The sequence below is a fragment of the Myxine glutinosa genome, unplaced genomic scaffold (genome assembly GCF_964187855.1).
Source record: "Myxine glutinosa unplaced genomic scaffold, kmMyxGlut1.1 SCAFFOLD_3606, whole genome shotgun sequence".
Lineage (NCBI taxonomy): Eukaryota > Metazoa > Chordata > Myxini > Myxiniformes > Myxinidae > Myxine > Myxine glutinosa.
Window position 1 is genome coordinate 350 of NW_027619698.1, and position 14,118 is coordinate 14,467.

General features: G+C 41.7%; 1 protein-coding gene across 1 annotated transcript; it reads left to right on the forward strand.

Annotated features, from left to right (window-relative positions):
• Nucleotides 1-3,450: 3,450 nt before the first annotated feature.
• On the forward strand, nucleotides 3,451-13,455 carry LOC144889422 (vang-like protein 1; the record flags this gene model as incomplete). The annotated part of the gene is given in 3 exon segments (XM_078769635.1): nucleotides 3,451-3,583; nucleotides 11,792-12,095; nucleotides 12,203-13,455. Coding segments are annotated over 3 exon segments (701 nt in total), but the record flags the coding sequence as incomplete, so codon positions are not given.
• Nucleotides 13,456-14,118: the final 663 nt, after the last annotated feature.

The window sequence follows — 14,118 nt, forward strand, 5'->3', positions numbered from 1 at the left end:
TTTTTTTTTTCTAATAAAGACATTCTGTCATTTTAAAACCAAAGTGTGTATTAGGTTTCCCTGTTTCATAAAATGTATCGTTTGATACGTATAATGCTTTAAAACTGTTTTATTATTTATTTTTTTTTTACCTCAGAAGAGATATCAACATTTAGCTCAGCGAATGTCATTCGCGGTGTCAGTATTTGATGAACTTATAAAGACTTAGTTCCAGATTTGTCAAGGTATATTAACAAACGAATAAAACAGATTTGGCAAAATTCCAACTTTTTTTTTAAAGATCGCATATTCACCCAGGGTTGTGAGGCTGAAGAAGAAGAAACCTCGCATGGGCTTCCCAGACCAAATAAATAATTCTGGTTCTGCGATTTTCAGGTTTATTTATCTATATATCTACATATCTGGGCAGTGTCTGTTGTCACTGAACTACTCCCTGAAACTTTTATTTCCATGGTTGTGAAGTGTTTTTAATAACGTTGTGGTGGTTTTGAATCACGTTGTGGTGAGGTATTTTGAATTATGTGGTGGTGAGGTGTAAAATGACGTGGTGGTGAGGTGTTTTTAATTTCGTGTTTTGTGGCTGTGAAGTGTTTTTAATTTCGTGTTTTGTGGCTGAGGTGTTTTTAATTTCGTGTTTCGTGGCTGTGAAGTGTTTTTAATTTCGTGTTTTGGGGGCTGTGAGGTGTTTTTAATCATATATATATATATATATATATCTATATCTATCTATCTATCTATCTATCTATCTATCTATCTATCTATCTATATATATATATATATATATATATATATATATATATATATATATGTATATATATATATATGTATATATATATATGTATATATATATATGTATATATATATATGTATATATATATATGTATATATATATATATGTATATATATATATGTATATATATATATGTATATATATATATATGTATATATATATATGTATATATATATATATGTATATATATATATGTATATATATATATGTATATATATATATGTATATATGTATATGTATATATATATATATATATATATATATATATATATAAAGCAGTAAAGTATGTTTGTTTGTTTGTCCACTTATAACGCGAGAACTACTCATCGCAGAGAAAAACCAAAGGCATATTCGGAATCAGTACATCTCAGAGCAACTACAGCACACCTTAAATTTTAAAAAACTTCGGGTTTTAAAATTAGCGTATTAGCGCAGAAGCGCTAGCAGAAGAGGGAGGGAATCGAAGGGAGGGAGCGCAGCCCTCCCTCTAGCACTTCGCAGCGCCAGCGCTTCTGTTAGCGTAATGGTGCACAGGCGGTTCTCACTCTTGCGCATGCGCAAATGCGCTGTTCCGATGCTTCATGTTCCTGCAAAGACTTTGGGCGCATGTGCAAATGACGACACATGGGCCACTGTATGTTCGTTTAATACATACGCGCTTTGATGGGCGGGGCGTATGGCGTTCATGAAATGGTCGAATGCGGAAGTGCTTGAAGCCGTTGCGAGCGACTCGCACGATCTCTTGTCATGGTCCACAAGATTATCACAGAGACGTGCAGCTTCCAGCATTACGAGATATGATCGAGACCTAACTTTTGAGGACCAGTCCCCAGCCTTCTAGGCCCCGTGGTTGGTTCAGACGACCCCGACAAAGGACATGTTGGATTTTATCGCAAGCCGATTCGAGCGCCGACGTGCCGGCGAACAAAACCAGTCATATCTTTTAACGCGTGGTTCGATTTTTACAAAATAAACTTTTTCTTGAAGGGCTGAACCGTGCGCTCACAACGATACCGAGTTTGACCCTGTGAGAGCCGTTTTGCGCCGGCAAAGGCGCCTTGTTTTCCGTGATGACCATGTCGTGCTGCATAGATTACCATAAATTATAATATATTACCGGCGGGGCGTTCCGTGACGTCACGGCTCACTTAATTGCAATTATCTCTGGGATTCCTTGGCCGAATCGTACCAACTTCTATATATATAAAGCAGTAAAGTATGTTTGTTTGTTCTCTTATAACTCGAGAACTAATCATCGCAGAGAAAAACCAAAGGCATATTCGGAATCAGTACGTCTCAGAGCAACTACAGCACACCTTAAATTTTAAAAAACTTTCGGGTTTTAAAATTAGCGTATTAGCGCAGAAACGCTAGCAGAAGAGGGAGGGAATCGAAGGGAGGGAGCGCAGCGCTCCCTCTAGCGCTTCGCAGCACCAGCGCTTCTGTTAGCGTAATTAGCGTATTTCGGAACGTTAATTTTTCAACTTCATTATTCGGAATCAGTACGTCCCAGAGAAACTTCGAAATGTTAATTTTTCAACTTCATCCGATTGACATGGGACCAACGGCATGTGACAGAGAGTGAAACATACATGCTACATTTATTTGACGACAATGAGTTCCGACTTCCGGGTTCGTGCCGCCAACCCTGTTAGGCGCCTCTTGCGGCACACAGTACTCAATTTGCCGACCTCGGTAGGATGACGGGCTGAGTCAACCCCCCTGGTGTTAAGGGGGAGGAGGAGGGGAGGGGGAAGAGGAGGGGAGGGGGGAGAGGGGGAGGGGGAGGGGGCCCTTCTTCCCCCGGGCACCCCCACACCCTCCCCTCCCCCCCTCCCCCTTCCCCTCCCCCCTCCCCCCTCCCCCCCTCCCCCTCCCCTCTCCCCCCCTTCCCCCTTCCCCCTCCCCCTCCCCCCTCCCCCCTGTTCCCCTCCCCTCCTCTTCCCCCCCTTCCCCTTCCCCCTCCCCCCCCTCCCCCCCCGTTCCCCTCCCCTCCTCTTCCCCCTCCCCTCCTCCTCCCCCGCCCGGCAATGCCAGGTACTTCTGCTAGTATATATATATATATGTATATGTATGTATATGTATATATATATATGTATATATGTATATATATATATGTATATATGTATATATGTATATGTATATGTATATATGTATATATATATGTATATATATATATATATGTATATGTATATATATATATATATATATATATGTATATGTATATATATGTATATGTATATATATATGTATATGTATATATATATATATATATATATATATATATATGTATATGTATATATATATATATATATATATATATATGTATATATATATATATGTATATGTATATATATATATATATGTATATGTATATATATATATATATATATATATATACACACACACATCTGTGCAGTGTCTGTCTTGTGTTGTCTTGTCTTGTGTTGTCTTGTCTTGTGTTGTCACTGAACTACTCCCTCAAACTTTTGTGAAATCGTACTATTCCAATGACCCACGGCAGGAGTATGCGCTCTACTGAGTGGCGTTCTAGTTAATTCATTGTTTTACTTTTCTCAGATGCCTGTGCTCAAAATAAATCCCTTGCTTGACTGCCAGTGTGCTTTTCTGCCACTACTGTCATGGCTCTTCCTTTATAGGTAATCCCGGTGGGGGAGCTGAACACTCGCAAGCCATCATGGCTGCTGCAGCTCGTCGCCGTGACAATAGTCACAACGACTTGTATTATGAGGAGGCAGAGATGGAACGGAGGGTGCGGAAACGACGAGCAAGGTGCGACTGAAAGGGCACATGACATACACAGCCATGCTTTGTACAAGTTCAAGGGTGCAGTTCTTAAAATGAAATAAATGACAAATTTTAAACTCTTAATATTAATTTATTTACCTATCCCAATTTTTTTTTCCCATTAAGCGTAAATGTCAAGTCACAATGACTGTTCTATTGAAATGAGAGACATTGATGATGTATGCCAGTGGTTCTCAACATATTAACTTGCTGGAGTTCATGTGCACAAGCCGCACGTACATCCCAAATAATCGAGACAAACGACTCCCTCTCCCCTCCTCCCCACCTCCAATGAAAGTACTGTTATTTCATGTGTATAGCTAGCTAAAATACATGCTTTCTTTCCTAATGATAAGTCCCTTGATTTACATACAGTACCATGTTACATTATTGGGCCATGGAGGTTGAGTTTTATTTAGATGTCGAGCAGGTTTTATTTTGTTGTTGTTCGTTTATTTCAGATGTTTCCCCACCACCTAAATTAACTGTCAGTTTGGAAGTGGAATGGACATCTGAACATGCGTTTGTATTCCGTTCTGTATGACTGGTTCAAATGAGCCGTTACTTGTGTCCATCTGTCTGATTTAGGGGGTGGTGCAAAGAAGGAATGAGGGGTAGTACATTAGAGGAGACCGTTTGAGGGAGTTGTGTTGTTGTTGAGAATAAGTTGAGAATTTTGAACAGTTGAGTATGGAGAGAGTTGAGGAAGAAAAGAGAATCTGAAGAAATCTGGTATGAGACTACAGGGAGTAGAGGTGTTAGGGATGTGAAACGGAGCAATCAACGGGTGAGGAGTCTTATCCAGCTATCAGAGTTTATTCATCTTTCAGCATCACACAAACTGTCAGGCATGAGATTCAAGAGGGATGTTTCCATTTCGTTTCACTAATGTGAACTTTTACTGTGCCATTTTGCACTTTCGACACTTTCAGGGCACGCTCACCTAAAACTACTGTGGTGCTTTTTCTGTCACTGATGCCCTGAATATTCCTTCAATTATATCTATAAAACTAGAACATCACTCAGTAGAGCGCATACCTCCACCAGGCTGAACAGTTTACATTTGTATCCCATTGATAGGCCGGTTCTGGATGCGGACCTGAAACAAATTCAAATCGGCTTGTTCTCGTCACCTAACCAACTCGTCTATGTAGTTTTGTCCGAATCCATCCACAATTTTTTGAAATATCGTGTTGTAATATCGTTTTTAGCCCCATCTCTCAATACTGAAGAATCACTTAAAAATTCCAGTATCTGGATCTTCACCAAAATCTAAACGATTCTTCATTGCCCCACACCCATCTTGTCCACCACGTTTTCTTCGAATCTGTCCACAACCTTTTGAGAATATGAAAATATTAGTGATAGTTACGTCCACCACCGAAGGTAATTGGCATGAATGTGGCTCTTGCCTGCCTTTAATAGCCTCGAAGATTTCCCACTTGGTCTTGGACCCATCACTCCACTTTTTGTGCTATTGGTACCCTCAGGCTTCCCTGCCAGTGTGTACTTGGCAGTGGAATGTTACAATCATATCCCCAACATACAATGGGGAAGCAAGGAAGCATGATTTGCTATTTGCAGGTTAATCATCGTCATGTTTATCCGCACACTTTTTGAAAAAAAACATAGGGGCAATACCCCTGGCGCTCACCTGTTATAATAAACGGCATACTGCACTGACTAAAGGTATTTTAAACCTTTCAATGGTTGCTAGAATACAGGACAGCATGTAGAATCATACAAACGTAATCATGACTTTAAACAAACAGAAAAATACCTATTTTGGGGAACCCCCTCCACAGACTACCTTAAACCCCGATTTTTTTTTTAAATGCCGTGAACAAACTTTAGACACAACATAACAAATATCATTTGTGCCAGATTTGGTCACAATCCCATCTGCGGTTTCAGAGAATAAGTTGCAAGTGTTGATGGACTGACGGACTGATGGACGACGTGCCATCACATGAGCTCCCCTGAACTTCGTTCCAGCTGAGCTAAAAATGAGGTGATGTTTTAATTGGTTCTGCCTGCCTGTCCGTCACGCTATCTCGGCCTAAACGGATGTTCATAAATTCACCCAACTTGGTAGTTATCATCACCACATGGCAAGAAACTGCAAGAGCAGTATCATTTTGGCCCCACCCCATAGGGTTGGTTCAAAAGGTCAAATACCAAAATATGTAATTACGGACACATTTTCAAACATTTTTAAAAAAATGAAACTTTATGTGCAATCAACATTGAGGGACGCCTTAAATATCTACAATTTTTGGGATTTGACCCCCGGTTCATGTCAGTGGGGAGGGGATGGGGATTTAGGGTCACAGAGTTCAAAATGGAAAAAGGACATCGCACCCGTGTCCAAAGGAAGCGGTTCAGTTCGACATTTTAAATATGAAATAGGCAAAGCCTATAAACTAACAAAACCCTTTTGAATGACCCTTTTGAATGATCCTTTTGAATCACCCTTTTGAATCGCCCTTTTGAATCGCCCTTTTGAATCGCCCTTTTGAATCGCCCTTTTGAATCGCCCTTTTGAATCGCCCTTTTGAATCGCCCTTTTGAATCGCCCTTTTGAATCACCCTTTTGAATCACCCTTTTGAATCACCCTTTTGAATCACCCTTTTGAATCACCCTTTTTAATCACCCTTTTTAATCACCCTTTTTAATCACCCTTTTTAATCACCCTTTTTAATCACCCTTTTTAATCACCCTTTTTAATCACCCTTTTTAATCACCCTTTTTAATCACCCTTTTTAATCACCCTTTTTAATCACCCTTTTTAATCACCCTTTTAACCATTAAGAACTAGAACGGCACTCGGTAGCGTGCATACCCCCCGAAATGAAGCTGAACAGTTTGTTTTGCATCCCACTGATAGGCTGAATCTGGATTCGGACCTCAAACATAATTAATCGGATTGTTCTCGTCACCTAACCAACTCCTCCACCAAGTTTAGTCATGACGCGTCCATAACTTTTTAAAATATTGTGATATGTATCGGGTTTATCCCTATCTCTCAATGGTGAAGAATAACTTTAAAAATAAATAACTCTTGTATCCGGCTCCATATTCAGATCTTCACCAAAATCGAATCGATTAGTCCTTGTCACACACCCAAGCTGTCCACCAAGGTTCGTTCAAATCCGTCCATAACGTTTTTGGATATCCTGCTATGTATCGTTTTTTGCCCCATCTCCCAATGGTGATGAATCACTGAAAATTCTACTAGCCGGATCCGAATCCGGATCTTCACTAAAATCTAACCATTTTGTCCTTGTCACATACACTACCTCTCTGCCAAATTTCGTCCGAATCCGTCCACAACTTTTTGAGATATCGTGTTCACAAACGGACAGACAGACAGACAAATGAAAAATCGGTCAGAGACCGAGGACTTGCCGGAATGTACTTTCTTATCATCCATTTTGGACAAATATGGTGGCCGAACCATGTGACCGATGACGTCGTCATTATTTGTTTTCGAAACTAATTTATTCCTTGATGATGCTCAAGAAATTGCATCTTGATCAAATGAAATTTTGTACTTGTCGAATTATGACGTCATAATGGAGACACCAATGACATCATCATTAACATATTTTATTTAACATAATATGGTGGCCGAACCATGTGACCGATGACGTCATCATTATTTGTTTTCGAAACTAATTTATTCCTTGATGATGCTCAAGAAATTGCATCTTGATCAAATGAAATTTTGTACTTGTCGAATTATGACGTCATAATGGAGACACCAATGACATCATCATTAACATATTTTATTCCCCATGGAGAGTTCTTTACAATGAACCATGTCTCAATTTTTTCTATTCAGCACTTTCAGAGATATAGAGGTGCAAATTTTTTCCGTTTTTCCAAGATGGCGGCCGAACCACGTGACCGATGACGTTATCATTCTTTTTTTTCTCCACCAGTTTATGCCGACATGGCGCTCAAGAAATTGCATCTTGATCGGATTAAGTTTTTTGTATTTGTTGAATTATGACGTCATAATGGAGGCACCTATGACATCATCGTTAACACATTTTATTCCCCATGGAGAGTTCTTTACAATGAGCCATGTCTCAATTTTTTCTATTCAGCACTTTCAGAGATATAGAGGTGCAAATTTTTCCGGTTGTTCCAAGATGGCGGCCGAACCACGTGACTGATGACATCATCAATTGGGCACAGTCTATTCCAGGGCAAGACAAATATGTGTGCAAAGTTTGGCGATGCTATGTGAAACGGTGTAGATGTAGTACTGCAAACAGACAGACAGACAGATGAAAAATCGGTCAGAGGCCTCGGACTTGCCGGAATGTACTTTTTTATCGGCCGTTTTGGACAAATATGGCGGCCGTACCACGTGGCCGATGACGTCGTCATTATTTGTTTTCTAAACTAATTTATTCCTTGATGATGCTCAAGAAATTTCATCTTGATCGGATGAAGTTTTCTACTTGTCGAATTATGACGTCATAATGGAGGAACCTATGACATCATCATTAACATATTTTATTCCCCATGGAGAGTTCTTTACAATGAGCCATGTCTCAATTTTTTCTATTCAGCACTTTCGGAGATATAGAGGTGCAAAATTTTTCGGTTTTTCCAAGATGGTGGCCGAACCACGTGACTGATGACGTCATCAATTGGGCACAGTCTATTCCAAGGCAAGACAAATATGTGTATAAAGTTTGGTGATTCTACGTGCAACGGTGTAGACGTAGTGCTGCGCACAGACAAACAGACTAACAAACCAACCGATCAACATACTTGCCGGAATCTTTTCCGGCAAGTAACAAACAGGCTGGGGTGAAAACATAACCTCCATAAACCTTCGGTCGCGGAGGTAATTAAACACTGTTGGCTAGAAAGATAGTTCTTCCTTATTCGTGACGGATGGATGGAAGGGCATAGCTAAAGATTGAAGTGGCTTCACCGCTTAAAATTTCAACTTAAAATTTGATATTGCGTCATTGCTGGTGGAACTTTTTGCCCTCTTTCAAGTTTTTGCCATTTAGGTGGGAAGCTGTAGGGATTTGCAATGGCACGCCATTGACTTCACTCTAATTTATTTTTGTATCTTAATACTGAAACGACGTGCTGTTGTGAAACACAAGGCAAACTGTATTTTAAACGGACTGCTTTACCAACATTCTCTGCTATGCTATGTCGGCATTGCATGGAATGAAAATGCAGTTCAATGTCTAACCAGTTAATTATTTGGAGTGAGCTTTAAAAATACATTTGGAGATCAAGGTTCATGAAAGCGCAGAACAGCAGCGGATGAGATATCAAAACACCACGTTGGAATGGAGGGGTATTGAAGAAACAAAAGTCGTGCCAGCAAACATAAAAACGAACAAAGCCAATGTGGTCAAATCAACTGCAGTTTCACAGTAAGGAAGAATCAGCAAGAGGAGTGAAGATAAGTAGGAATAACAGACAACATGAGATGGCAGTGGCTCACATCCCTTAAATGAGTAGAAGAAAGAATGCACTTGGATATGTTCAGGGAGGCAATTTGATAGGTGTGGGTTAAGAGGGTAAAAAAATAGCAGATGGGGAGGGGCAAGCTATACCAAAGACCCCAAAGGATAAGCGGGTATGGAGTGACTAATGTGGCAGGACTCATTCATTGTTATCCAAAATAACCTCGTAGAGTAGGTCCCGATGTCCGTACTTCTGTCCGTCCGTTAACGTTTGACTAAAACATCCCCTCACAATCTACCCAATTGATATAGACGAAATATAATATGGTCCGATGTATCAGGATGGCAAGGTCGCATGGGGTTATGCTCCCTGTCCGGATGCAACCCATATAAAAGGGGGGAAAAGGGGGATTTTGCCCCAAATATTGGTGTTTCATTCAAAAATCTTCTGATCAGAAATCGACAACCGGATCCAGGCCAAACTGGCCATGCGGCCAATTTGCATACAATAACTTTTCATCCGATTGACTTGAAATTTGAACAGGGTTTCCATATTGGATCACAGAATTGGTTCACCAATAATGCTCGAAGCTGATTGTTTTGAGGTCAAAAGGTCAAGTTCACCTGAAATCATCAAATATTTTTGTATTTTACTACCTCCACCACCAAAGGTGGATGGAGGTTATGTTTTCACCCCTGTCTGTCTGTCTGTCTTTGTCTGTCTGTGAACAAGATATCTCAAAAAGTTGTGGACAGATTTGGATGGAATTTGGCATAGATGTGTAGCCTATGTGACGAGGACGAAATGATTAGATTTTGGTGAAGATCCGGATTCCGATCCGGCTAGTATAATTTTTTAAGTGATTCTTCACCATTGGGAGATAGGGCCCAAAACGATACATAGCAGGATATCTCAAAAAGTTGTGGATGGATTTGGACAAAACTTGGTGGATCGGTTGGGTGTCTGACGAGGACAACTCGGTTAGATTTTGGTGAAGATCTGAATATGGATTCGGATACGAGAATTATTTACTTTTTAAATGATTCTTCACCATTGAGAGATCGGGTGAAAAGCGATATATAACATATTTAATAAAGGTTATGGATGAGTTATGACTAAACTTGGTGGATGAGTTGGTTAGGTGACTAGAACAAGCTGATTGGATTTTGGTTCAGGTCCGAATCAAGATCCGGCCTATCAGTCGGATACAAAACGTACCTGGTGGAGGGAGGGATGCTCTCTACTGAGTGCCTTTCTCGTTTTAGCTGTTTTCATCATGTTTAGAATATTGTCGTGTTCCTGGCGATAACGATCTCTCCAAGGAACGGATAGCCAATAGCGAGCTTTTAACTCCGAGGCGACTGATCAAATGCGGATTTTACTATATGCGCTGGAGGAAGAAAGAGAAGGGGAAAACGGAATCGCTTACCTGTGGTCTCGCCGGCAGTTCCTGAACCTGCAGAAAATAAACTCAAACGAACCGGATTTCAAATGTACAAAAATAAACAGGTTTATTAAAACGGAATGCCAGTACAAAGAAAAGTGCGACGATAAATAAATTTCCTATATGGAGCGCTCCCGCACACAGAACCAAACACAGACAAAAGGGATGGAAGAACTGGAAAATAATGGTGTGATTTATGTGGTGGACTTGACTCAATCGGCTGGTCTCGTCAGTCCGCGAACGGGTCCCATAGGTCCGTGCGCGGGAACAAGCCTGGGTGCAAAGTCCTCGCGAGGATCCAGGCCTCAAGGCGCCCTCGTTCTTTATGCCGCGCCTCATCACGCTGCAGCCCAGCAGCGCTCGTCCACGAGTCGCTCCTGCCTGGAAAACTGCAGCTCTCCGTCCGCGGTTCTTCTGCCTTACGTCCACCAGCCAAGTCTCGGAACGCAGCGTTTATATGATCAAGCCTCCCCGTGCAGCGAGCAAGCACAATCCTCCACTTTGACATCCAGCACGAGAAGCCAGATGTCCGCGCGCACCAACCACTTTGCTCCCCGTCCTCTGATGTCATCGGTGCTTCTCCTCCAACCAGCGAGATGCTTCTTACTCGTCCTTCCCTCCACCAATCAGCGAGTCCCTTCTTACTCCGGCCTTCCTTGTCAATCAAGATCCCTGGCCAATCACGACTCCTCGGGGCAGGCCTGCCCGAGCTATGTATGCCTGCCAAGTCGGGGTTGTTGGCCCTAGTGCTTGATGCCTGGCTTCCAGTAGGTTTTATTATTAGGGCGTTTAAATGTGGGATTCTAGCCCTACGTGTGGTGCGGTGCCAAAAGAGACAAAGGGGTAAATCACATTGGGAACGACGTACAAGGAATTGCTTAACCTAATCCCTGAGCTAAATAACATGCCCTGCCCCCTCGTGACGGGGACAAATATACCACTTCATCCGACATTCGGGCTAAACAGGTCCTCTACTTGTTACATGGTGGTGGTTCTTCTTCACGATAATCGGAGCATGCTACCTACACAAATCTACCTGGTCTAAAGTCATCTCTACCCCACCGACATAACAATATGGAAGTAGAAGTCCAAATACAAAGCGGCCACGGACAGGCTTTGCATTTTCAAATACTTTCTAGTTGTTTTTGCTGTTATTTCCCAGATCTTTATGATACAAAAACCAATACCTTGTTTTGATTATAGTTTTGCTATTTTGTTTTGTTTTCATTTAAGCTTGTATTATATGTTTTTGGCACAATAGATTGCATTGCCTTCTTCTGTTCCTGAATATTTCTTCTAGGCTGGTTCTTGCTGCCGAAGAGGCTTTCACTCATGTGCGTTGCATTGCCGATGGCCCTGAAGAGCGGCCAAGTGGTGCAGCAGCCACACCTCAGCCTCCTGGGGGTGGCCAACCAACTGCCCAACCTGCACCACCATCACCCGGTGGCCCCATGGATCCTCGAGAAGCAGCCCAGGCAGTGTTTCCCGCAGTGGCACGTGCTTTACAGAAATTCTTGCGGGCGACGAGGCAGCAGGGGTTGCACAGCATGGAAGGAATTCTCCGTCATCTGGCATTTTGCCTTGGTCATGGACTCACTGCAAGGGTGAGAAATACCACCCCTGCCGAGTTTTGCCCACTGTCTCTTTGCCTATCCTCACCCATGTAATTTTAAAGCGATCTTCTTGTATCCAACCCACCATACTTTTGCAGGCTTTTCTCGAGCCATACCTGGTTCCCGGTCCATCGATGTGGTATGGTGCATCGGCCGGTCTCAACAGTGATTGGCTGCTGATTTCTGCCGAAGCACCAAGTTCTGCTCTCCGTCCAGGGACCTGTTTTACTATGCGTCAGTCAGGGGGCTTGTCTTTGGTTGTCACAGCAACAGGATTGCCAGTGCTCCGCCTGTGTGAATCTCCAGAAGACCCAAAGTCCCGTCGGTTTGTGCTGAGACTACAGTCGGAAACTTCAGTTTAGAAAATGTGCCTGTGCAGAATAAACAACAAACATCCTCTTCCTGAGACGAACCACGATTTTATATTTCAAATGGCAGCGTCTCCTTACATGAATGCAATTGCCTGAGGTCTACCAGCAGTTTCTGCCTGAGGTCATTTGGCTGCCTTTACCTGAGGTCCACCAGCAACATATATGTAAAGAGGACATATTATGTTATCTCTGGGATAGTTTGTTATGCTGCCTCCATCCTGGTCACCTTGCATTTTGGCATTACTGCTTTCTGAATTGTCCTCCATTGTCATTGAACATTATTAAACATAAGTTACCATGATTGGTTAGCACTAACTAGTATTTGACATTAGTTAACATTAGTCCAGTATTAGCAACTACTAGTTGGTGTATTGCATCAGGTGGCTTAGCTAGGTTGGAGGAAGGCTTTGGGTTACTACCTCTTGCCCTTTTACAACTTTGTCGTTGAAGCTTTCCCCCCATCACATAACCCCGGCTATGAAGCTAGAATAGCTTTGGGTTGTTAGTGCTGTACTGTTTACAGTTTCAGCTTTTATCTGATGAATTATTAACGGTTGTTAATAATAATTCACGGTTGTTAACTGAAACTTTTAAATAGGGCTAGTTGAGCTTTTGGCTTGGGGATTAGGATGAGCTGTGTATTTTGGAGATTGTGAAAGGGAGGAAAGGAAGTGTACAATGGTAATTGGGTGGATGGAAGTGTATGATAGAGGAGTAGAGAAGATTTTGCATGAAGAACCTATTTGGATATTGTCGGTTGGTGTCTGGATGTGGAAAGGTTAAAATTAGAGCACCATGTTTATGGGAGATTTTTCGACTGGTGCTTATACTGTCGGCATGGTTTTGCTTTTTAATAATGTATTTTGTGCTGTATCCTGTCATGATTTTTTATAACTTTTTTTTCTTACCAGTTTTTCACCTACGGTTTAAAAAAAGAACGTTTTTTAAAACTGTTTGATTAAAAAAGTTGTTTTATGTTATTCATGTTGTTTGTAATCTCCTTTTTCTGGTTTCCGATGGTGGAGCGGATGGATTTATTTGAGGGCCCAAAGTATTGTACACCGCTCCTTTCCTATTCCATCCCCAGGCGCTGCATGACGTCATTGCCGGGCGCCGAAGGGAGCCCGGCGATGACGCGCGCTGGAAGGGAGTACTCAAGTTTCACTCCGGTTTCTTTCTTTCTTTCTTTCTTCTTGTTTGTTTGTTTGTCTGGGCGATATCTCAGCCATCCTTTGAGCTAGGAAGCTGAAATTTCGGCACAATAGTGAGCACGTGCTTTGGCAAAAACAGTATTTTTTGTTTGTTGATTAATCAATAAATAGATGAATTACTTAATTATTTTTACTCCCACCAGGGAGTAATGCATTCGATCGTGCGCATGCGTATGTGTTTGTGTGTTTGTGAACAAGATATCTGGCAAAGTTCTGAACGGATTTGGATGAAAGTTGGTGGGATGCTTGCCCATGGGATAAGGAAGAATTGATTAGTTTTTGGTGAAGCTCAGGATATTATTCCGGATCCAGGAATTTTTTGAAGGATTTTTTTACCATTGGAAGATAGGGCTCAGCAGCGACCACCCACGGCGGCAGTATGCGCTCCATTTCCGAATCTAACAACCCTAACAACTCTAGTTATTTGTGTAC